This window comes from Bos indicus x Bos taurus, chromosome 3 (assembly GCF_003369695.1).
Source record: "Bos indicus x Bos taurus breed Angus x Brahman F1 hybrid chromosome 3, Bos_hybrid_MaternalHap_v2.0, whole genome shotgun sequence".
Taxonomy (NCBI): domain Eukaryota; kingdom Metazoa; phylum Chordata; class Mammalia; order Artiodactyla; family Bovidae; genus Bos; species Bos indicus x Bos taurus.
Genome location: NC_040078.1, coordinates 50,444,003 through 50,470,136, shown reverse-complemented (window position 1 = coordinate 50,470,136; position 26,134 = coordinate 50,444,003). Strand labels below are relative to the sequence as shown.

At 37.1% G+C, this 26,134-nt stretch overlaps 2 protein-coding genes across 8 annotated transcripts in view; one reads left to right on the top strand and one right to left on the bottom strand.

The window, feature by feature from the left end:
* Window positions 1–258: 258 nt before the first annotated feature.
* TMED5 (transmembrane p24 trafficking protein 5) lies at window positions 259–20,528 on the bottom strand. Of its 2 annotated transcripts, XM_027536487.1 has the most exons (5): window positions 20,059–20,528; window positions 11,680–11,777; window positions 5,420–5,614; window positions 3,447–3,496; window positions 3,009–3,070 (listed from the first exon to the last, which is right to left on the bottom strand). In XM_027536487.1, exons 1-5 carry the CDS (start codon window positions 20,236–20,238, stop codon window positions 3,009–3,011), a joined length of 585 nt encoding a protein of 194 aa, XP_027392288.1. In that variant the 5' UTR covers window positions 20,239–20,528. The 2 variants fall into 2 exon arrangements, with proteins under 2 accessions (XP_027392287.1, XP_027392288.1); XM_027536486.1 differs by lacking the exon at window positions 3,447–3,496 and having other exon boundaries at window positions 259–3,070; window positions 5,431–5,614.
* Window positions 20,529–20,671: 143 nt separating this feature from the next.
* The window catches only part of CCDC18 (coiled-coil domain containing 18), a 169,452-nt gene continuing 163,989 nt past the window's right edge, over window positions 20,672–26,134 (top strand). For 4 of the 6 annotated variants that reach the window (XM_027536481.1, XM_027536480.1, XM_027536475.1 and 1 more), the window contains exons 1-3: window positions 20,672–20,862; window positions 23,020–23,155; window positions 23,662–23,836. In XM_027536481.1, the coding sequence (XP_027392282.1) occupies window positions 23,022–23,155; window positions 23,662–23,836 (309 nt within the window). In that variant the 5' untranslated portion in view covers window positions 20,672–20,862; window positions 23,020–23,021. Of the gene's footprint in view, window positions 20,908–23,019; window positions 23,156–23,661; window positions 23,837–26,134 lie in introns of all 6 variants that reach the window. The other 2 variants (XM_027536477.1, XM_027536476.1) reach the window with 2 other exon arrangements.

The window sequence follows — 26,134 nt, the reverse complement described above, 5'->3', positions numbered from 1 at the left end:
TTATTTAGTATTCCAGACTCTCAGAACTGAATCTTTGCCTGTTTTGAGTACCTTTGAGTACCTCTTAGTTACATGTTTGGGCAGCAGCAGAACAAGTACATATACAAACAGAACTCTACTAAAGGGTAGAATGATTCACAATAAAAAGTGCAGAGAAGTATAGGTTTTCAAATGGAAGAGAGCACACTTTTAAGATGAAATCAATGAAGGCTTTAAAGATTAGACAGTATTTATAATGACTGGTAGATAAATAAGACATTCTTTGATTGTAATTTTTATTATATATACTCAGCACAGTATTCAGTGCTCATATAATATGGCTGTGTCTGTTCATAAGTATAAAGCATTTGAGCAACACTAATTGTGCATTATTAAATTTCAACTGAAAAACCATTACATGCTGAATCAATATCTTTGAAAATTTCAGATAAAAGAATTTTCTTTGGGGAAGCATACAATTATAGGTATTCAATTTTTGTCAATTTTAGGACATAATACTTGAGAAGGATAAACATACATAAAATAAAATGACATTTCAGTTTATACTTTATTTCAATACTATTTCGACCACTTATCTTGACATTTACAGAAAACCAATCATTAAGGATCCAAATGCAAATCATAGTGAAACTCTAGGCCTTAGTTAAATATTTTAGTATTTTAGAAGTTTATATGAGTAAAAAGTAAAGATAAAATAAGCTGTCAAGTGACAGTTTACTCACTTTTAGCATAGTTTTAATGTCAAAATACTACACTAAAACCATATGATGCAGATAAACAATAAGCTTTTAGAAATATTAAAGAATTTAGTTCTTTGCATACAAATTTTACTCTATGGTTAATACAGGTAACATGCTTCTTAAATAATCTGTTTTCACTTTGTCTATAAAAATAAAATTGTCCTCAATATCCCTAAATTTTTTGTTTTCTAAATAAGGCCATTATTATATAATAGGAAGTTACTGAATCAAAGGTTTAAAAAAATCAGTGGCACAAATCAAATGTAAATGATGTAACAAATCCATTGTTAGGTAAAGAATCAGAGTACAGTAAGTACAGTGACCAGCCACACATAAGAGGTAGAGTTCTTAATCACAGTTTTATAGAAAAGATGCAGTAGTTTATATCTGTACTGTTTTATTAGCTATAGTACTTTACATTCGGTTCTCATTATTAGTTTATCAGAAGAGGAAAAAGCTCTTTATAACCAAAAATCTTACTGGCCCTTGTTTTGCATGTGTTACAGGGGCTACTCCTGTACACTTAAAAGCATTTTCTTAGCCAATTAAGGTAATCACCTAAACATGACGTTTATCTCACTTTAAAAAAGCCTCAAAGTTGGGAAATCTAAGTTTCTATTCTTCTCCTAAGAAGAATAGAGGGAAATATATATAAGATGGAGGGAAATATCTCTCATTTTGTACCACTTGATTATAAATTATAGATGAAACCATCATTGTCTCTGGATATTATTATTGCTTATTAAGAATTCAGCAGTACTAACCAACTATACTCAGGTTTATCAGTTCATTGTTTTTAACTCTTACATGACATAAACAATATTACAAGTTGGTATAACCTAAAAATTCTGTTTAATTCATTAAGTTAGTAGTACTTAAGACATGATGGTAAAGACTAGAGTTGTTCATATATTGAGTGTTGAAACTTCTGTAGGTTTTTGATTCTTATTTGAATGCCAATAAAGTGATCAGAAAGGTCATTTTATGAAAATTACAATAAAAACTAATAAATATTTATACTAGTAGGGCTTAACTGGAAATTAATCTCATGGTTTATATTAGGATTGAGTGATTATGATAAGCCAGTCAGATTCCAGATACTTATAGTTTAAGTAAATTTTATTTTGATAAGATATTCTCGTTTCCCTAAATTCTTTTATATTGACTTTATTTTTTTTTTAATGATTTTTGAGAACTCAAGATATTTACTTAACATTAGGTCCAAACTCTTTTAGCAATATTTCCATCACACTGATGGTATTAATGTATCATCCAAGTCAGTAAATACATTAAAACTAATGTAACACTATTGATAATATAAAAATAAAGTGATTTCCCCTCATTTAATTTAGAAATCCTATATCTTAGTTAACTATTAGAGAGAATGTATCCTTACAGAAATTGGGAACGATCTTTATTCACTTCAAAGAGAAAATCTGTCCTATTTTTGATAAGTATGCTTTTAGTATTTTTAAGAATTATTCAAAAAGTCAGCTTTTAGGAATGTAGGCTAGGTATATAAAACTAATACTTTTTGTTAATATTTTAATATATTTGGTTATGAAAAAATCCCACATACCTTTTTTTCACAGCTGTGTTTCTATATACATTTAGAAGATACATACGTAAAAAGAGAAAAGTTGAGTTTTTTCTAAAGATATCCATGATTAGATAATTCTCATGATTTATAACTTGATACACTGAAAAACTTCTACAATTAATTTGTAATTGCCACATTTACAAAGAAACTTCTGGGTAACAGTCTTCTAAAAACATTGTTCAGTGTTACATTTAGGCCTAAAGTTCATTTATTTAAATCACCTAATGACATTTGCAAAACTTTTGCAAACATAGGAAACTACTGTTATTAACATGGCTTCATTCATTTATACCTGCACAATATTTGCAATACACTTAAGTACAATCGGAACAATAAGATTACTTGCACAGATGAAAGTTAAGCCTTTCCTTTCATATTAAAATTATACTTATTTCACACTTAATGGTAATGCCTAAAAATGTTTTGGAAAAGACTGTTGTTAATGGTCTTGACTGTAACAGTTTATTGCATTTTTCTGCCCCTTTTTGTGAATGTTAAGTACTCTGGAATTTTAAGTTCTACTTTTCCTCTTATCTTCAAATAGACTCTTCAGCATATACACTTGAATGGCTGACACTACAACCATTACTACTAAATTAACCATAGACCAGAAATTGACTCTATCAAAGTTGCTTTCTTGTATGTTTCGGTCACGTGCTTCAAATGCTCTAAGCAGAGTTTGGATGTGACCACTTTTGCTTAGTCTGGACTTGATGCTGTTGATAGACTCCTGGAGATAAATAAAATAATTTTATTGTAAAAGAATGCTCAGTAATTTTAAGTTAATTTAAAACTGTGCTTCACTGTACTCTTACTAGTTTAATATCCAAAAACAATTTTAATTAAGGGGTAGGTACTACTTAAGATTTACCTAAAGATCTTTACTACATAAAGTTTATGTAATAGTTCTCATGATATGTTTAAGTTATTGTTTATAATTATTCTAAAAGAGAACAAAGCTACTGGGAATTGAAAATAATATGAAAATATATTTGAGTGCTACAGTGCCAGTAATTTTACATACATTATCTTGTTAGCCCTAACAACCATAAGAAATGTTTTTATTACAGAAATGTTCCAAGAGTACATTCATCAAACAAGCTTACCAAGATGCAGTCTGAGTTGCACATCTGAAAAAAATTTTTTTAGTAGGGTCCTGGTGAGAAGTGATTTAAAAACTATAAAAGGTTTACATGAATATACGGTAAAACTGAGATTAGAAATTATGTTAAAGTATTGATGGCATAAGTAAGAAAATAACAGAAACAGATTTTCCTGTATAGTCACCTTAAAATCCTCATTTAAAAGCAAAAAATATACACAAAATTTCAGAGTGCTCTGCTAAGCCTACAAAACTACAAAGTATAATATTTGTCATATATGTCTATTTGTAATGCAATGGTAATCTAGTAATGCAAATATTTTCCAGAAAAATATGAGATTGAGATCCCCAAATGAAAAGACCATGCATAGTTCTTTTCAGTATCAGATGATGACAGTCAAGTATAAAATTGTTTATTCAAGTTTGCTGCTGCCATAAAAAATTTTGATGGGGGAGTATAAGTGGAAAAACTCCTGAAAGACACTTTGTTTTTCTTTAACAAAGACTAAGTATTTTAAGCCATATTTAAATCTGAACTTTCTGTTCATTTTGTTTAATTGTGAATGAAGTCAATTTCCTGAGAATTCAGTGAAGTATTAATACTAATAAAATTTACAACTACTTGTATTTTGTACTTGTTGGCAATATAAATTTAAAATGGAAGAATATATTAATATGATTGAAATTTTAAAAATGAGTGGGAAAAAGAGACTATTTGTATCCATAGTAGTGAGACTATGGATGCATCATTTTCATTTTAAGCCAGTTCCTTATCTACAAAATGGAATAAAAGGGGAAAGGGAGTTTGGAGCTGGACTAATGATAACTAAGTCTTCTTCTGAATCTCAAGTTCAACTAAATTTAGTACACATATGAGATGATGAGATCAAAATTGTCATGGTAAATATTCATGGTAATCAAGCTTAATCATTTCAGTTTGTAGTCACAGTTAACAACAATGTTAAAGGTAAGAAAACTAACACTTACTGTTTGCTAGATGCTGTTTTAAGCATTTATAGATATGCCATATCACCTTTCATCTTCACAACTCTAGAGGTGGTATCCCCAAGGGTGATAGGACACCAAGGCTTAGAAGGCTCAGAAGGAATTACACATATGATATGATCATTTAATTTTCCGACTTAGCTAACTGATCTTACAATATGTCTCTTCTTTTATAATTTGATAGTTTTCTTAAGAAACCTCAACATGATCAAAATATCACACTATTAAAAAAAACAGTTCAGGTTATGAGTATTAGAGTTATACATTACGGTTTCAAATTTGGAATAATCACATTATTTCTCCTACAGAAAGTTCTGTAACAGGTATATATGCTGTTTATAAATATCGCTGAATAAATTCTATCATTTGATTACCTCTAGTTGTGGCTGAAGGGTAATGACCTTTCTCCCCAACACTTGCAATACAATCATTAGTAAACAGGTTCATATACATGCACATTTCTTTATGCAGGTTTATGATAAATAAAGCATAAAGCAACTCAAGCAAAGAAGCTTTTACTCCTGAGGGTAGTGGTAGTTTCTGATAACTACTAGGTTTGGCTGAGTTATGTTAACAGCATTCCCCAAATTAATCAAGTGATACCAAATTTCACGTTATAAAATCTGTGTTATGGGGGAAAATTCCTGTATATTTTAAGTATTTAAAAATTACTCAATTTTGTGTGCAAGCATTCTGCAGATCATTACAATCCTCTGTTTGAACATACTAAGTTCTGTATTTAAGAGCATGTGTTCAAATTGGAGTTTCCCTCTCTGGTTCTGTGACAGAGACAATTACCAAATATCCCTAATCCTTAATTTTCCTTATTGGAAAATGGAGTGGATAATCCTCATAGAATTAAGTAAGGACTAAGTAAGAGAATGTAAATAATACCTAACTCAGTGCCTATCACATGGTAAAGTCTCTAGATGTTAGTAACTTTTTATTATTTTATTCTAAAAAAAAAAAAACACTATACTGACCAGAATGTCCTCCAGTTTCATATCCAACATATCTGTGCCAGTAATGTATTTCTTCCAGTCCTCTTGTTCTTGCTCCTGTTCTCCCATATTATCCAGGATTAATTCAAAGAAAATCACCTTCTCAGAAATGGTGCTGAATGTATTGTCAAAGCAGAACATGTAATCACCAACTTCAGTCTCTATCCTGTATTAAAAAAAGAAACTGTCCTCAGTTATCTGTACTTCCATCTGGGATCAAAGAAAAAACTACTGTAAAAGAAATAACATGATTTATAATTAGCTTACTGACAGACCTCCATAGTACTGAAAGATAACTTATAATTTCTTTAAAGCAGTAACCTAAAAATAGATATTCAAGTACTTGCAATTTAAATGTGCTTGACACTGGAGCAGGATTAAAAACCTAGATAGGATACCTCAGAGTGAACCTTAATATTTATGTATTTAAAGTAATTTATAATGAGTTCAACTCATATGGAAACATCACTACAGACCTCCACTTTTGAGATTAATTTGTAAAGTGAGATTTTTTTTTAAATTTTCAAAACCAATGGATTTTCCTAAATGCTTCATTCTAGGCCCCTTTGGATTAAGTACATAAATTATAATACAGTTTACAAAGATTAGGAATGAGTTCAGTGGTGAAGAACAAGAGCATTACTCATAGTGGCATTACCTTTACTGAATAAATGCCACTCGTAACTTAAACGATCTTGATCTTCACATTAAAGATAATTGGCCTAGGCAGAGTTAATTTAGCAAAATAGTTTTCTAATAACTTTTTGTGGAGAGAAGTTTTAACAAACTATTTACACAGGCTAATGACATTTACTACTGCTGGCCACAAAAACAACAAAGTTCAACAAATGTTTTGTTGTGACTGTTCATGAAGGTTGGTCTAAATTCGAAGTTTCCTTATCCAATATGCTGGATCACTTAAATTTGGGGGCAGATTACATCATTTTCTATAGCCTTCTGAGCAACATGTGATTCTCATCTTTTAAGCCATCTCCATCTCTCCCCCCCACCCCTTATTTCTGACCTAGGGTTTGTTTAGGCATAACATGTAAGTCCTCAGCAATGTGATTTGATTTTAACATATATCACTATTAATAAAAATAGCCAGTTCTTATATACCTCTTCATAATTTACATACTGCTTTCACACATCGTTTTTAATCTTTATCATCCTATTTGAAAGTAAGCATAATTGACCTTTTCAAGGCAAGTAAAGTAAGGTTCACATAGATACAAGTTTCTTGCCCACGATCACATAGCCTATTCTAAGCATAGATGAAGCTTGAACTTTTGACCTTCGGTTAATTGATCTTTCTACAATACTGCTAGAAGCCTTCTGTATTCTTTGCAGTGTCCTTAATTATGACATACCTTTGTCTTTGGAGATACATTTAACCTTTGAAGGAGTCTAAAGCAAACACTGGTATGGATATAGGGGAACAATATTAAAAGGAACAAAACAAAAACATTGTGATTATTATGTAATATGACGTAGATTTGGGGCATTTTCTGAGGTAAAATTTCCACTATATTCTGATTAATGGTATCACTGATAGCATATAACCACCATATGTATTCTGAAGGGCAGCATTCTTAGTCTACATATTCTCAATGAGGAGATACTGCCCCCTAGGGGTGAAAACTCATTCAAGATGGGCCAAAAAACAAAAATTAGCTATAACAGTATTGTTTCAAAGCTCAATCCTACTGACAAAATCTTATCCCATAGTATCAGTATTTTAATTTTCTCTCATTGGGTTTTCTTGGGCATATCACAAGAAGGATGAGCTCTTGGAAGGTACACATACACAAAACGTGGAACAGTGGTACAAAATGCTAGTAAATACTTGTGATCGGAGGACTTCTGAATGATTGATTACTCGATCTAGAAGTCATTTGGCAAGAGGAGGCCTACACAGGCCAAACGATGCCATTGGCTCTTTTGTGGATGTTATACGTTTGATCTTCAATTTCTGAGGTGTCTTGCTTTATTTTCTATAGCCTTCTGTGATCTTCATCTTTTAAGCCAGTCTTGTTTCTCTTCCCCCTATTTGTGATTTACTGTGTTTAAGAATAAGAGATGACTACTCAGCAGTGTGACTGGATTTTAGTATATATACTATAAATAAAAATAGCCACTACTTGTAGACATGCGTGCTCAGTTGCTTCAGTTGTGTCCAACTCTGCGATCCCATGGACTGTAGCCCACCAGGCTCCTCTGTCCATGGGACTGTCCAGGCAAGAATACTGGAGTGGGTTGCCATTCCCTTCTCTAGTCAAAACTTGTATGTGCTCAATCAGTTGTGTCCAACTCTTTTGTGACCCCATGGACTGCAGCCCACCAGGCTCTGTCCATGGGATTTCCCAAGCAAGAATACTAGAGTGGGCTGCCATTTCCTTCTCCAATACTTATATATCCCCCTTTATAATTTACACACTTTTATACACTTTATCTCTGTTAATCTTTGAATTTTGGGGGGAGACTTAAGTTCTGGTATGAGTTAGGGTAATAACTAATTTAGCAGTCTAGAAAAATGGTACATATGACAATGCTGGACAAACAGGTATTACTTAAGCTGTTTAAGGCTCTGTCTGGAGACATTTTTTTTTTTTTTTTTACTAACCTTGACTTCTGGAAGGACAGTATTTGTTTAAAAGGTTTGATTTAAGAAAAAACTTTAAGCGGCATAACAGATTTTAATTGCCTTTAAAAAGTTAAGGGACTTCTCTGGTAGTCCAGTGGTTTAGAATCCACCTACTAATGTAGGGCACCTGGGCTCAACCCCTGGTCTGGGCAGATTTCACATGCCACGTAGCACCTAAGCTTGTGCATCCCAACTACTGAGCTTGCACGCTCTAGAGCCTGTGCTTTGCAACAAGAGAAGCTATTGCAATGAGAAAGAAGCCCGAGCACAGCAATGAAGAGTAGCCCACAATTAGCAAAAGCCGGTGCATAGCAATGATGACCCAGCACAGCCAAAAATTAAGTAATTTTTTGAAAAAATATAGCTAAAGATGAAATTTTCATTTTAGTTTTTAGATTTGTAAATTTGGTATAGTGATTAAGAGTGAGTTGCTGACTGGTTTTAAATCCTGGCTTTGCTGTTCATTAGCTGTGTAACCTGCAGTAATTTACTTAACTGCTCTATGCCTCAATTCCTTCATTGGTAAGATGATAGTAAGGACTATAGGGAAGAATAAAAAAAAATTAATACATAAAGTACTTAGAACAGTGACCTGACATATCAAAAGAACTCTTATAAACTCATTCTTTTTTCCCAATGGTTTAATAAGAGATAATTCTATGTGGTCACTCACCTACAGCCAGACATGCTGCAGTGTGAAGTCAAGTGGGCCCTAGGAATCATTATTACAAAGCTAGTGGAGGTGATGAAATTTCACCTGAGCTGTTTAAAATTCTAAATGATGCTGCTGTTAAAGTGCTGCACTCAATATGTCAGCAAATTTGGAAAACTCAGCAGGGGCCACATGACTGAAAAAGGTCAGTTTTTCATTCCAATTTAAAGGGCAATGCCAAACTACCATACAGTTGCACTCATTTTACATGCTAGTAAGTTTATGCTCAAAATCTTTAAGCTAGGTTTCAGCAGTATGTGAACAGAGAAATTGTAGATGTACAATCTGGGTTTCAAAGAGGCAGAGGAACCAGAGATCAAATTGCTAATATTGTTGGATCATAGAGATACCAAGAGAATTACAGAAGAACATCTGCTTCTGCTTCATTGACTACGCTAAAGCCTTTGACTGTGTGGATCACAACAAACTGGAAATTTCTTAAAGAGCTAGGAGTATCAGACCACCTTACCAGTCTCCTGAGAAACCTGTATGTGAGTCAAGAAACAATAGTTAGAACCGGACATGGAACAAGTGATGGGTTCAATATTGGGAAAGGAGTATGACAAGACTATATATTGTCACCCTGCTTATTTAACTTTTAAGCAGAGTACATCATGTGAAATGCCAGGCTGGGTGAATCACAAAGCTGGAATCAAGACTGCCAAGAGAAATATAAACCTCAGATATGCAGATGGTACCACTCTTCAGATGACAGAAAGTGAAGAGGAACTAAAGAGTCTCTTTATGAAGGTGAAAGAGGAGAGTGAAAAAGCTGGCTTAAAACTCTATATTCATAAAACTAAGATCATGGCATCCAGGCCACTACTTCATGGCAAAGAGATGGGGGAAAAGTTGGAAAGAAACAGTGATAGATTTTCACTACTTTGGCTCCAAAAGCACTGTGAATGGTGACTGCAGCCATGAAATTAAAAGATACTTGCTTCTTGGAAGGAAAGCTATGACAAACCTAGACAGCATATTAAAAAGCAGAGACATCACTTTGCTAACAAACTTTGTATAGTCAAAGCTATGGTTTTTCCAGTAGTCATGTACAGATGTGACAGTTGGACCATAATGAAGGCTGAGTGCCGAAGAATTGATGCTTTCAAATTGTGGTGCCGGAGAAGACTCCTGAGAGTCCCCTGGATTGCAAGGAGCTCAAACCAGTCAATCCTAAAGGAAATCAACCCTGAAAATTCATTGGAAGGACTGATGCTGAAGCTCCAATACCTTGGCCACCTGATGCGAAGAGCTGACTCACTGGAAAAGACCCTGATGCTGGGAAAGATTGAAGGCAAAAGAAGGGAGTGGCAGAGGATGAGACGGTTAGATGGCATCATTGACTCAATGGCCATGAGTCTGAGCAAACTCTGGGAGGTAGTAGAGGACAGAGGAGCCTGGCCACAAAGAGTTGGACACAACTTAGGGACTGAACAACAATTCTTTCTAAGAAAGTAGTAACATACCTTTTCCCCCCTAATCTCTAAATGAAAGCAGAAAATGGGAGAGTAATTAAAATTGACAGAAATTCTATACATTTTCTATATTCTGAAATTTAAAGATGAACTTCATTTTTGGCTCTTGTTCATATACCTATCAAAGAGAAAGCATAGTTAATTCTGGTATAGCCACCTTAACTGACTTAAAATTACCACTTCTGATTTTATTTATCAGTAGTTTATGCAGTTTTTTTTTTAGAACTCTACATAGGTAAAATGGCATTTTTGAAAGCACATTAAAATGAGTATCTTAGAAAACGATGGTTGAGACATTTTCCCACCTCGTTCACTCATACATGTATTCATATTTACTGAGTAACAGTTATATGCCAGGTACTTTGGTTAACAAAGACTATGTGCTAGAAATGTTCTAAGCACTGTATAGTAGAAGCAAGAATTTTGGTTCATTCTCCTTCCTCCTAATAAATGTATATGCCTGCAGTCTTATTTAACTTCTCTAAGCCTCCTTGTCTGTAAAATGGGAATTGGAGAATCAAAGAATATCTCTCACAGGGGGTTGGAATGATTAATTTGCTGCTGCTAAGTCGCTTCAGTCGTGTCCAACTCTGTGCGACCCCACAAACGGCAGCCCACCAGGCTCCCCGTCCCTGGGATTCTCCAGGCAAGAACACTGGAGTGGGTTGCCATTTCCTTCTCCAAAAGCATATAAAATGAAAAGTCTAGTTTATGGCAAATATTGGACACTCCGTATTTGATTTTCTTATTCCTATATACTCACAGTTTAAACTCAGTAACAATACTGAGTAAACAAAAGTGCTACAGTAAAATAATACAATGAAACAGAAACACTGGTGAGATGAAAAAAAGAGAAATGAGGTACAATATATGGCCTTTTATCAAATTTTAAACTTGGAATTATAAAAAGCATTTTCTATAGGGTTTCCTGTGGTCAGATCTTTTACTTTCAGGTCTTCTAATTATCTAAAAAGAGTGACATTTGAAGAAAATAAAAATTTACACACACACACATAAAGATGTATCACTGTACTGTTGTTTTAAGAAAACTACTGGCAAAAATGATACGGCCACCAGTTCAAGTTATATACCTGGAATAGTAACTTATAACAGAAAAAGCCTGTGGTGGCCAGAAAGGCAGGTTTTAAAATGCCTCAGAAGATTGAAAGCAGTACCTGTGGTATACTCATCTCATTAACCAAAGCAAAGCAAAAACTCAGTCAAGATCAAAAGAAAATGCCTAAACAAGATGACACTTTAGTTTAAGATAGATCACTGAAAAGAACTGTTTAAAATGTTCATATGGAATCATTTCATGCTAATATTTAGTATCAAATGTGCTAAATTTCCCTGTTCCCACTGGTATTCAGTTCATGGAACCCAACTAAGAGATAACTTACGTGTGAACTCCATCTGATTTTCTTTGTTCAAAAACTAAGGTTTTTCCTTCTGGAGAAGCAAGATGGAAATCAATATCTAATCCTGCTCCATCTAAAACCTGCAGAAAGGCAAAGAAGAGAAGAGTACATTTTACAAATGCTGAAAATAAAAAGTAGATTATATGATGAAAAGATTTCATTTCTAAACCTTAACAAGGGTAAGAAGGTCAACACACTCATGTTAGAGCTAGAAAGGAAATACCATTTTTTTCCATTCCATTCATTTTTGGAACTTGTCCCTTTCTTGCCATTTCCTGCTGCCATCACTTAAATTTAGGTCTTAGGAGTATTACTGAAATAATCTCCCTAGAACAGTACCTTCATCGAGAAGCCCTATGGATTAGAAAGAAACACAGAAAGGAGTTAAATTTGTAGACCCTTTTCCTTCAGCAATTTAGGGTTTGCTATGTAATTTTTCTGAGTTTGTTTCCTCCTCAGTATTAGCTACTTCTCAGCCTGGAACTCAAGACGTTTATAATCTGATTCCAACTGACTTTTTCAACACATCACCTATTATTTCCCAGTATGAATTGTGTATTCCAAGTAGGCTATTTACTTACTGGCCAAATAATTCAGCTTGTTCCTTTACAATTTCAAAATGTCCTGATGATGATGATGGCAGCTAACAATTATGGTTTATGCCACACATTGTTTTAAGTGCTTTATGTGGATTAATTTATTTCTCACAACAACTCTAAAACGTAGGTTCTATTATTGTTTTCATTTTAGCGAAAACAACCAAAACAAACACCCCTTTCCTCAAGAAAATTTTAAAAACCCTCAAAAAACAGGCACAGAGAAGGTTGTCTAAGGTGAGATAGTAAATAAGTGGTATGGTCACAATGTGAATTTAGCAATCTAACTTCAAAGGCTACTGTTTTTCTTAACTCCATTTTCTTTTTCTTCATGGCTTTAATGGAATAATAGATTACCTATTCTTGTGCTCTACTTACTGACCAACAGAACTGGTTTTGAGTGGCTAGCTAAATATACACAATTCTTTTTCCTCTTTAAATTTCAGTGAAATGAACAAAAGGTATCAATATAATCCATAACAATACTAGAAACCTAGGAAATCTTAAAAGAGTTTAAGAGTAAGAACTTTCTAGAGATACTCCACTGAACAATGAATACATCTAGCTACCAATATCTATTAATCTCAAAATTCTAAAAACAGAAACACCAAATATTTGCTGAAACCAATGTCTGCTTTTTCATGTTACTTGGCACCCCACTCCAGTACTCTTGCCTGGAAAATCCCATGGACGGAGGAGCCTGGTAGGCTGCAGTCCATGGGGTTGCTGGGAGTCGGACAGGACTGAGCGACTTCACTTTCACTTTTCACTTTCATGCATTGGAGAAGGAAATGGCAACCCACTCCAGTGTTCTTGCCTGGAGAATCCCAGGGACAGGGGAGCCTGGTGGGCTGCCATCTATGGGGTCGCACAGAGTCAGACACGACTGAGGTGACTTAGCAGCAGCAGCAGCAGCTTTTCTCACGGAGAAGGCGATGGCACCCCACTCCAGTACTCTTGCCTGGAAAATCCCATGGACGGAGGAGCCTGGAAGGCTGCAGTCCATGGGGTCGTGAAGAGTCGGACACGACTGAGCAACTTCACTTTCACTTTTCACTTTCATGCACTGGAGAAGGAAATGGCAACCCACTCCAGTGTTCTTGCCTGGAGAATCCCAGGGACGGGGGAGCCTGGTGGGCTGCCGTCTATGGGGTCACACAGAGTCGGACACGACTGAAGTGATTTAGCAGCAGCAGCAGCAGCTTTTCTCAGAGGATCAAATTTTGGAAAATAATGTAGACAGATTTAAAAATATGTTTCATCAGATAAATGTAATATATATCCTCAGAGAAATTTAAGAACATAAAAATCGATAAAAGATGAAGATGCTGATATGAAAAATTCTTAGAAAAACCCAAAATGTGATTGCCCAAATAAAGCCCTAATGAATAAAGCCTTAACAACAACAGAATAGACATGGATAGAGTCTAAAAATTAGAGAAAAGGAGCCAAAGAATTCTCAGAACAAAGCAAAAAAGTATAGATAAGAACAATGCAGGAAATGGTAAGACTTTATGAAGGACAGAGCTAAAGATTTCAAATAACCACCTAATAAGCCTCCTACTGACTTTTCCAAAGGATTTGAAAAGAACCACCTAGAAACTGAAGTAGTAGTAGAGAACTATAAAATAACAAGAACAGGGATGGCACCAGCATTCTTGCACATACACTAGATGTAAAAATCACAAGGGATTTTAAAACATCACATGTAGTCAATGTTCCCAAATATTATTGAAGAGAAAGCAAAAGATAAAACCATTTTCTGATATCTAAGGACTCAAAACATTCTAAAATTACTAAAGTTTCCCCTCCAAAATCCCAAAGTCATATCCATTAAATCAAAAAATAAGTGATATCACAAAATTAAGCATAGACTTCAGTAAAGCAAAAGATATTATTGGTAATGACTAGCAGGCTTAAATGTCATTTAAAAATATAGAAGCTAATTTTAAAATACACAAAATACCTATTTAAAATAAACAATACCATAAATCTAAATTAAACTTCCTAATGATTTCAATGGATCAGGATGAATGAGTCCCACTTTCCCCTGTCTGTCATAGTCTTTCAGTCCCTCAAAGGTATTCTTCAGTGTTCTGCCTCAAAGCCTTGGATTGCCACATGCTGTTCTTTTTACCTATCACCTTGTTCCACCCCCTTATCCCTAGTAAGCCTGATTCTTCACAGATCTGAACTCTACTTCTAGGATGTCTTCTTTCAATTCCCAGATAAAATCAAGTCCTTCTATTAAACATTCTTAGGCTTATGCAGTTAGCTTCATAGCAACAGAAATCAGATTCATTATATTCTTTGCAGCCAAAGATGGAGAAGCTCTAAACAGTCAGCAAAAACAAGACTGGGAGCTGACTGTGGCTCAGACTTAAATTGAAGAAAGTGGGGAAAACCACTAGACCATTCAGGTATGACCTAAATCAAATCCCTTATGATTATACAGTGGAAGTAAGACATAGATTTAAGGGAGTAGATCTGATAGACAAAGTGCCTGATGAACTATGGACAGAGGTTCCTGACATTGTACAGGAGACAGGGATCAAGACTATCCCCAAGAAAAAGAAATGCAAAAAAGCAAAATGGCTGTCTGAGGAGGCCTTACAAATAGCTGTGAAAAGACGAGAAGCGAAAAGCAAAGGAGAAAAGGAAAGATACACCTGTTTGAATGCAGAGTTCCAAAGAATAGCAAGGAGAGATAAGAAAGCCTTACTCAGCGATCAGTACAAAGAAATAGAGGAAAACAATAGAATGGGGAAGACTAGAGATCTCTTCAAGAAAATTAAGAGATACCAAGGGAACACTTCATGCAAAGATGGGCTCAATAAAGGACAGAAATGGTATGGACCTAACAGAAGCAGAAGACATTAAGAAGAGGTGGCAAGAATACACAGAAGAACTATACAAAAAAGATCTTCACAACCCAGATAATCACAATGATGTGATCGCTCACCTAGAGCCAGACATCCTGGAATGTGAAGTCAAGTGGGCCTTAGAAAACATGACTATGAACAAAGCTAGTGGAGGTGATGGAATTCCAGTTGAGCTCTTTCAAATCCTAAAAGATGATGCTGTGAAAGTGCTGCACTCAATATGTCATCAAATTTGGAAAACTCAGCAGTGGCCACAGGATCGGAAAAGGTCAGTTTTCATTCCAATCCCAAAGAAAGGCAATGCCAAAGAATGCTCAAACTACCGCACAACTGCACTCATCTCACACGCTAGTAAAGTAATGCTCAAAAGTCTCCAAGCCACACTTCAGCAATACGTGAACTGTGAACTTCCAGATGTTCAAGCTGGTTTTAGAAAAGGCAGAGGAACCAGAGATCAAATTGCCAACATTTGCTGGATCATGGAAAAAGCAAGAGAGTTCCAGAAAAACATCTATTTCTGCTTTATAGACTATGCCAAAGCCTTTGACTCTGTGGATCACAATAAACTGTGGAAAATTCTGAAGGAGATGGGAATACCAGACCACCTGACCTGCCTATTGAGAAACCTGTATGCAGGTCAGGAAGCAACAGAACTAGACATGGAACAACAAACTGGTTCCAAATAGGAAAAGGAGTACGTCAAAGCTGGATATTGTCACCCTGCTTATTTAACTTACATGCAGAGTACATCATGAGAAATGCTGGGCTGGAAGAAGCACAAGCTGGAATCAAGATTGCCAGGAGAAATATCAATAACCTCAGATATGCAGATAACACCACCCTTATGGCAGAAAGTGAAGAAGAACTAAAGAGCCTCTTGATGAAAATGAAAGAGGAGAATGAAAAAGTTGGCTTAAAGCTCAACATTCAGAAAACTAAGATCATGGCATCTGGTCCCAACTCTTCATGGCAAATAGATGGGGAAACAGTGGCTGATTTTATTTTTTTGGGCTCCAAAATCACTGCAGATTGTGATTGCAGCCATGAAATTAAAAGACACTTATTCCTTGGAAGGAAAGTTATGACCAACCTAGACAGCATATTAAAAAGCAGAGACATTACTTTGTCAATAAAGGTCCATCTAGTCAAGGCTATGGTTTTCCAGTAGTCATGTATGGATGTGAGAGTTTGACTATAAAGAAAGCTGAGTGCCGAAGAATTGATGCTTTTGAACTGTGGTGTTGGAGAAGACTCTTGAGAGTCCCTTGGACTGCAAGGAGATCCAACCAGTCCATCCTAAAGGAGATCAGTCCTGGGTGTTCACTGGAAGGACTGATGTTGAAGCTGAAACTCCAATATTTTGGCCACCTGATGGGAAGAGCCGACTCATTTGAACAGACCCTGATGTTGGGAAAGATTGAAGACAGGAGGAAAAGGGGACGACAGAGGATGAGATGGTTGGATGGCATCACCAACTCAATGGACATGAGTTTGGGTAAACCCTGGGAGTTTGTGATGGTCAGGGAAGCCTGGTGTGCTGCGGTTCATGGGGTCGCAAAGAGTTGGACACGACTGAGCAACTGAACTGAACTGAACTGAACTTGTATTAATTTGATTAACGTCTATCCCCTTACTAGACTGCAAGAATCTAGTATTACTGTACACAGAGTATAGTATTACTCACCATTGTTTCTGCAGTACTTAACATAAAGCTTACAGAAACTAAGCACTCAATAATAAAAAATTTAAATGAATTATCTATTTTACTCATAAGATATATATGTATTGACATTTAAAAATTCCAAGAACTTAATATATAATGGGACTGGTCAGTTACCCTAAAAGTGTCCTCTTACACCTGAAAAGTGTGAAATGGTTAAAATTTTTAATATGTCACAGTAAACCAAGGGCAATGTCTAGAAAAGTTTGTTACCTGACATTTTAAAAATGAAGACAAAACCCAGTAGCTTGTAGTTATTGGAAAATTAATGACAGAGTTGGAAAATGCAAGGGGTTGAAGATTTCTACCCTACGAACCTTTGCAACATTGTCTAGGACCACAAACACCAAATGATTTTAATTCTTTCCTTAATCAAAACAGTTTAGACAGAATGCTTTAAGGGAACAGTCTTTTTGAGTGATTAAAGATGCCAAGTGCTGATATAAAGCTAACCCACTATATATAAAACTCGAAAAATGTAAACATAAAAAAGCTAACATATACTGAACTTTTACTATCTGTTTGGGGTGGTACATAAACACTTATTAACTGTTTCAAATCAACTCTTACTATTATTGTCAATATTTTACAAGTGTGGGGTTAAGTAACTTGCTCAAGGTCACAGAGGTTGTAAGTGCCAGATTCAAGATTTCGACCTAGGTATTTTTTTTGTCTACAGTTGGAGCTGTTAATCCTAAGAGGTCAGTAGTTTACCTTTATTTATCTATTTTTTTAGGCCATGCTGGCATCTTAGTTCCATGACCAGGGATTGAACACAAGTCCACTGCAGTGGAAGCATGAAGTCATATCCACTGGACTGCCACAGAAGTCCCAATTTCTTTCCTAATACCTGGGTAAAGACTGATGAACAATAAAACTTGTTTCCTTATCTAGACTTTTTCTAACCCTGTAGTTGGTTTCTTTACCTCTAATTTTGCCCTCCTTAAATCCATATTCCACACTGTAAAACATTTTTGACTGTTACCACATTGCTTAACTTCAGTAGCCCTTATACAGACAAAGGTCAAAGCTACTCAGCATAGCACACAAGCTAAGATTCATGATCCAGCCTCCTGACCTCTCCAATCTCTTTTCTTCTATTCTCACCCTAGACTTTATAGTCTTAAGAGTTCCACCCCTTAAGATCAGCAGTTGTAGTGTCCAGTATATACTGCCCACTGCTAGAACAGTAACACTGCATTTTCAGAAATGCGTACTCATTTTGTTCCTTTTCCTAGAATGCCCCTCTTCCCTGCATTCCTGTTTCACCTAAGCATGTTTCTAGGTTCCTATTTATTTTCTCCAAGAATTATTTTCTGAAAACCCAGAGAAGTCCTTCTCCAACAGCATATAACCATACTTTATTTTCCAGGCAAGAACACTGGAGTGGGTTGCCATGTCCTGCTCCAGGGGATCTTCCCCACTCAGGGATCCAACTTGCTTCTTCTGAGTCTCCTGCATTGGCAGGCAGATTCTTTACCACTCTTCTACCTGCGAAGCCCCTGTTTATAAGCCAGTAACCTTTAAATATTAAGATCCCTGAAAAGGGCTCTTTCTTTTGTTTGTTCCCTCCTCTGTGTCCTCACCGCCAGGCATTACTGGCACGTGGTAAATCTTCAGTAAATTAACTTTTGAACTGAACTGGAAATCAGGAAATGCTGAGTTCCTGCCTCAGCTTGGCTCACTAACTGTAATTTTAGATACTTTATGCTTAACCTTATGCATCTATGCTGCTGCTGCTTAGTTGCTCAGTAGTGTCTGACTCTTGGCGACCCCATGGACTGCAGCCTGCCAGGCTCCTCTGTCCAAGGGGATTCTCCAGGCAAGAATACTAGCATGAGTTGTCATGCCTTCTTCCAGGGAATCTTCCCAACCGAGGGACGGAACCCAGGTCTCTCGCATTGCCCGCAGATTCTTTGTCATCTGAGCCACCAGGGAAGCCATATTCATCTATAAATAATCTAATCTCAAAGTTTCTGCAGATGAAGATTCTAAATAACTTTATTTTGCTCTAAATATGACAGTACCTGTTATTGAAAAAGATTCTCTACATCAACTATAAAAAATTAACATCTGATTAAAAATTAGGTAACATGAAAAAAGTTGAAAGATGAACCACATGAAGGCATTTCTCTTTTTTTGCAGTGCTACCTAGAAAAATCGAAATTTGCCATACTGGAGCTAACGATTTCTTCTAAGAAATTACCCTTTACCAGAGTGACTACATAAATTAAGGCAATTCCCTATAACATCATGCTGTTATTAAAAATAAAATAGTGATATGGGAGAAATGCTTAGAATGCTGAAGAAAAGATTACAGAGCTTTAATATACAATTAGATCTTATTTGGTTTTTAAATAATGGGTATATATATAACTCAGAGGGCTTCCCTGTTGGCTCAGTGGTAAAGAATTCGCCTGCCAAGGCAGGAGATGCCAGTTCGACCCCTGGGTCGGGAAGATCCCCTGGAGAAGGAAATGGCAACCGACTCCAGTACTCTTGCCTGGGAAATCTCACGGACAGAGAAGCCTGGCGGGCTACAGTCCATGGGGTCGCAGAGTCGGAGACAACTTAACGACTGAGCACACGCACACGCACAAACACAGACACACACATACAACTGGGAAGGAAATTCACCATTAAACACACCAATAGCCCCTTTCAAAATATTCCAAAATAGGATTTAGTGATCATCGCATGGTCACAATTCAAAAATCCTTAACTGAAGAAGTAACAGTATAGATTTATAATACCGAAATTGAGGGCTGGGGGCGGTGATTAAAGCAACTGTCATTTTGTCCAGTGATTAAACAGAATGTGTATTAGGCCTGAATTGTGAAATTTCCGGTACTGGCGCGCGTAGTGGCTAAAGACATGGACGAATCATTAAACAAAGAAAAAACCCACCGACATCACTAGAGCTGGCCTCTTTCCCACCGGAGAAAAGGGGAGAGGGCGGGTAGTCAATTCCAGATCCCGCCTAACTTCTAGTCCCCAGCCCCTGGACAACAGCGCCTCGCGAGCCGGCGCGCAGCTGCCCGGCTTCCGGGCGGCCCTCGCCTCTTTAGCAGCCGGGCGGTCCCCAAAAACTTTCTCAGCGGGTGAGAGGCGACGACGTGCAGTTAGGCTAAAGGAAGGAGGCTGGCTCAACATCTACACTTACTTGGTACTCGATCTCCAGCGAGGCTTTCAGGGGCATGGGCTGGTAGAAACACTCCTTCTGGCCCGCCGGAAGTGTGAACGTGAAGTCGCTGTCTAAGGAGGGAGTGAAGCCGGCCGCCCTAGGCAGCAGCAGAGCGGCCAAGAGGACCACGGGGAAGGGTAGCCAGGTCTTATCGCCCATCCCTGCCTGGGCGATCTCGGGCTGGGAAAGGCGTTGAGAGGCGTGGGTTATCGGCACTTATGCTCCGCTTTTCCTTCCAGGACTCCTCGTGGTTGGCAGGCAAACCTGGAGCCTGAAAAAGCTCCAGGTGAAGGCCTAGGCGGAGGGGTGTTTCTCCGAGAGGGAAACGCCTGTCTACAAAGCGTAGGGACTGAAGGCGGAGCCAGCAGTCCTTTTCCACACCCTCCTAGGCCTTGGTTCCCTCAGGCACCGGGCCAGCACGGACCGCCTGACACCCAGACCTCCGCAGCTTCCCATGGCGGGCGTCACACCAATGGGCGTCTTGGTGGTAATTGTGGGAAATGTAGTTCTGGGTAGGCAGGCTCGGACGCGCTCCCAGACCACAATCCCCGACAAGCCCCGCGCGTCCGGCGTAGATTCACGCTAAGGCTGCGCGGGGGGCGGGGCTGCGGTTGGGGAGGTGCTTTCCCAACGGTTCCCGCGGCGGTTCGAACTCGGCGCAACCGGGGTTCCCGTAGTGTGTTCGGCGCTTGGGGCCGGGGAGAGGGTCGGAGGTTTCCGAACGGAGAGGAGAGCTCGGCGTGCGCCGTCGTTGGTGGGTCTCTCTCACAGCTACGACTTGTGGTGAGCGACTGCCCCTGGAGGGTGGAAACTGGCCTATCTGAGGAGGTACAGGTGTTTCCCTCTCGGTTCCCTCGGACGCGTTTAATCTAGTCATCACCCTCGCTGCTCACACTGCTCTTCAGGGTCGTATTTTAGTAGAAGAAAAATCTGGAAGGAAGTTGTTCATGTTTTCTTCCACTGCTTCCAGATGAACGAAGGACCAGTTCTATCAAATTGAGCATTCTTGAAACAGAACAGTACGATATAAAGCCTTGAATGGCCTTCCAAAATGCGGAATCCTTTTCAACTACAGCCCATCTTTTTTACATACAACGAGTATAAAGTTGTTCTTTGGTGTGATGTGTGTACCTGTGTATACCTGCAAACGCATTGTAATTAAGGCCCGAAGATGTCAGGGCCTGTAAGAAGCATGACGTGCTTTTTCACGTATGTACAGGCGATGAAGCTGGACTTTTATAACTAAGTTGAAGGGAGGAGAAATACTTATTTGAGGGTATTAAATGGCCCATTAGGAAAATGAAAATATATTTGCATATCAAACGTTTTCATTGATCCTTTAGAAGGGTGATAGAATTCTTGGGTTAAAATTTACATAAACCTGATTCAGTTGAAACAAAATGGCATGTTAGAATTTGCCCAAATTTTCTTTACCCTTCTTCCTTCACCATCCTGTAGGTAACTAGAGTTGTTGGAAAAACACAGAGTGGGGACCTGAACCTTTGACTTTTGTTTGGGAGAGTCTTCTCATTTAAGCAGAAGCAAGTTTTTGGAAACAAAAGAGGAAAGAAATGTTTTCTTTACTAAGATTCCATAGTATATAATTTCGTGCCACAGTTTATTCCAGTAAGATGAAAGTTTTCTTTTTAATCTTCCTCTCTACATCTGAGAAATTTTGAGTGTGGAGTAAATTTGTTATTTTAGCTAGGTGAGGGGAAAGAAGGACAGTTTTGTAATCATCGTTTAGTCACTGAAAATATTGGGTTTCTGGAAGTGCCTTAGAGTCCTGACTATAATACACAGGACTCCTAACCTTTTGGAGCTTGAGATGTCGTCAGAATTCTAGAAGGGTGATCAAAAAGAAGCTTCAATGACAAAGGTAAATGAGATCTGAGAGAGAAATGTAATTTAAAGATTATGCAGGAAGATGGAGTAGTAGAGACTGTAAAGCTTTCATTTAAGTTGTATTATTAATATGTTTTAGTACACAATAATTATGAATATTAATTATTAGTAATAAAATGTATTTATCATGATTTTTTAATGTGCAAAGCTACTTAGTAGAGAATTTCACAACCCTTGAGATACCCATCAGTTGAAGAAACAACTTTTCTTATTTATTTTTGTGAGTTAACCTGCTAAATGTCATTTTGATTTCTGTGGTTGTTACGTGAATGTGAGTTTATGGTTTTAAATTTTATAGCCATGGTGAATAGGAGAAGGGGATAACCTTTATCTGTTAATAAATTACCTTTAGGAAAATATGAATGTTATGATACCAGTTTTGTCAGATGTTCAGAGCTTGTAACATGATCAAGTTCAAACACTTCATACTGAAATTAATTTATAATAAATAAGAAAACTACAGTGTGACATAATTAAAAGATCTTTGCGTCATGATGGCCTAGGTTCAAATCTTGGTTCCACCATTTACAGTTTGTGTGACCTTGAGTAAGTTATTTGGAGAAGGAAATGGCAGCCCACTCCAGTATTTCTTGTTTGGAAAATTACATAAACAGAGGAACCTGGCGGCCTACAGTCCATGGGGTTGGAAAGAGTCAGACGTGATTGAGCACGCGCACACACTCAAGCAAGTTATTTGGCTCATTCTTAGTTTCTTCATCTTTAACATCAAATAAAAACAGTTTACACACTTGTTAGAAAGATTGAAGATGGCTAGGAAAGGTGAATTGTAGTCCCTGGCTTAAATGAAAAATTGATTCATTGAAATTTTGTTGAACTTTCCATTTTGGGTTTACCCTGCAGAGAAATTGATTATTGCTGGCTGTTTTGCTTTGTTTAAAATTACCATGAAAGATTTCACAACATTTGAAATAGAAAAATAATAACTCGAGTTAAGTTTTATTAGTGTGAGATAATTTTGACTGACATCACAGATTATTTCAGGCAAGGTACAAGAAATTCATTTCTTTTTTTAAGAAATGGAATCTAGTTCATCAGACTTCTATAATAAAGATAATGAAGAAGAAAGTTTGCTGGCAAATGTTGCTTCCTTAAGACATGAACTGAAGATAACAGAATGGAGTTTGCAGAGTTTAGGAGAAGAGTTATCTAGGTGAGTGAGTAAACTTATGTATAGAACTCTAACTTAGGACTTTAACTGATGAATGTAAAATTTTTGAATATCATTATTGTTTGTTGTGTTTCTCGTGTGTCCAGAATTGGGAATAATGCTCCATAATTTAAAAAATAATAATTTTGAATATAGCTTTCCGTTTAGGAAGAAGAACAGAACTATTATAGAAGTATTTACAAATTAAGACCTTTAATATATTAGGACTCAGTATAAAATATATGTGTAGTCTTAACTAATCTTTTATTATCATGACTGTTTTTTGAATCTTAAGTAACTCTAGCATAGAGGCTCCAGAAACATAGATTGCTAGTTTTAAAACTAATTATGGTTTATTGAAAATTTAATTGAAATGCCTCAAGTTCTTTTCTGGAATCTGATTTTCAGCAATATTTCAGGTGCTTTTCTATTTTCTTAATATGTAGAAATTTAGAGTAAATACTTAAAAATATCTAAGAACTAAAATGTATTTTTTCTTTTTTTTCTAGTGTTAGTCCAAGTGAAAATTCTGATTATGCTCCTAATCTCTCAAGATCTGAAAGACTCATTTTGGAAAATCTTTCTCACCCTAGCCATCTTGGACTTTTGAATTACTCACCTCATAACAGAGTTTGTAAAATGCCCAATAGTGGTACTGATTTTCAAAAAAAGCCAAGAGATAAGGTTATCATTTTTAGACCTGCCTACCTAAAAGTAGTTTTAGACCTGTCTATTTAAAATACTTTTTCTCTGAGTTTTTTTTTTTTTCAAATGCCTAATTTATGTTTTCCATAGTCTTTTACTATAGTGCTCAAGACTCTTTGAATTTAAGTGGTATATAAGAGAGTAGCTATTTTGATGTATTACTCTATTTTAAAACTTCTATATTTATTACCTTTTTGCAATTAAATGTCTTGTTTTCTCTGTAACCCCCTTGATTTTAGTACCATACCATGTACGTAATAGGTAATCATGGCTTATTAAGTGATTGAAGTATATTGCTGTTTAGCCTGGGTCAGGTGCTCCATTCATTATATCTAAATTTTGTGGATGATGTTAGACATCTGTCCTGTTCTGAAACTCACTTTCTTCCTCTTTTTTATTCACTTGTATTCTCTATCTTCCTATGTGTATTCCTCTGTCTTACTCAACCCTTTATCTCTTCTTCCTCTATCTTCCTCCCATTTTTTATTACCCCACTGCCAGCATGCGTATATGTTGTAGCCATGCGTTCCGGGAAACAAACTCACTCAGAAGGACAATGCAGATAGTGGAGTGCAGTTTATTACACCTGTGGGTCCAAGGCAGAGTCTCCTCTTAGCCAAGGACCCTGACCAGCATTTGTGAAAATCTTTTATAACCCCATGTGTATGTGTCTGAACCCACCACTCCAAATTCCTTGAGACTTACATAAACCAAGGAAAATACAATCCTAATAACCCCATCATTCACGTGCTGTGTGCTCAAACAGTCAAGCAATTAGCCAATAATCAATAAACCTGAGGTTACACTCCAATAGATACAGAAAATTTTATGGCTTGTCTGGAGGAAGGGGTGATTAATGTATGTTTCTCTGAGGCGATGAGAACCTAGATATGATCTTCAAGGTTCCCTTGTCTGGAGGGGGTCTTATCCTTCTGTTGTTGTTTTCATAGGCACTAAACACAGAGTTCAGAGTCCATTGGAAAAGTGGCTGAGCATAATCAGCATGAACAGGCCTAAGATGGAGTCCAGGCCCTATGAATTCCTTCTTCATTCCCCCCTCTTGATGCTTTTAACTCATATTATGAGCATCATTCATAGGGATATATTGCACCGTGGCTCTCCGACCGCCAATTTGGGAGAATGACATCAACCTTCAGGTTACAAAGTTCATAATACATTGTAAAATTCAGGGTCCACAAAGCAGAACTATCAAGGCAACTATAACAGTGGTAAATTTAGTTTTCCACCAATCTCCCTTCACCCAAGATAGGACCAAAGTCCAGAAAGGAATGTTTTCATTTGACATTGCTTTTACCTGGTTTTTCATGTCATCTAAAGCAGTCGATACATTGCCAGATAAGTCAGGAATGTATACACAACATTCAACCTTAATTATAGCACAGGTCCCTCCTTGAACAGCTGTGTGTCCAAAGCCATTCTATTATGAATTACCGCTTTTCTCATTTGGATTTGCTCTTCATTTAAGGCTTGGATGGCTTTTGTTCTATCTAGGAGGGCCTGTTATGTGAAATTAGTCAAGGCCTCTAATCATGATATCTGTTGTCCCTATAGAGGATACGAATAAGGCAGCAATGTACTCATATCATTGAACCACGGATCTTGTCCACCTAGCATGTAAATAAGATAGATTTAACAGGGCTAGGGATAGATTTACAACAAGTAGGTTAGGCTTTTGTTACACTGGCATTTATATCAAATGTAACCCCATGACCCAAGTCTATTGACTGTAGGTCTTACAGCAAGAGAGCAAGGAGAGGTTATGATTGACAAGAGAGAGGAAAGTCTCTTTTTGTCATCCCAGAAAAGAGGAGAGTGGCTTAAAATCTCCTTGGCAGAGCAGTGACACCCACCAAGGAAGTCCATCCATCACTGACAGAGGCATAGCCCTACACACCCAGCAGTTGGAAGTTTTGTGGAAGTCTGCGTAGAAATGTGCCCATGAGATGAAAACATTGTCCTGAGTTGAAATGGAAGTTAAATTCAAAATCACATTGATGAGGCCAAGCAGCAGGAGTTGATTGTGCGGCTTCATCCTGAACGAGCTTGTCCAGGATCTTCTTTTCCTTCTTCTTAAGGATGGTCTTAGTCTCTCGAGGGTCAGTGGGGTCCCTCTGTGCAGTCCACTGTGTTTTTTGGGACTGCATGGTATGTTCTCTTCACCCTCATATGATGGATCCAAGGGACAATACCTGCAACTTTAACTGCAGTAGGGGTAGTTCGGAGAAGGCAATGGCACCCCACTCTAGTACTCTTGCC

What these genes read in the sequence shown, in the direction of transcription:
- TMED5 (XM_027536486.1), bottom strand. Translation starts at nt 20,238, where the DNA reads ATGGGCGATAAGACCTGGCTACCCTTCCCCGTGGTCCTCTTGGCCGCT. An exon ending in AAATCAGATGGAGTTCACAC is followed by an intron (nt 5,615 to 11,679) that starts GTAAGTTATCTC and finishes TTTTTAATACAG; the next exon opens with GATAGAGACTGAAGTTGGTG. An exon ending in TGAAACTGGAGGACATTCTG is followed by an intron (nt 3,071 to 5,430) that starts GTCAGTATAGTG and finishes ATTTATCTCCAG; the next exon opens with GAGTCTATCAACAGCATCAA.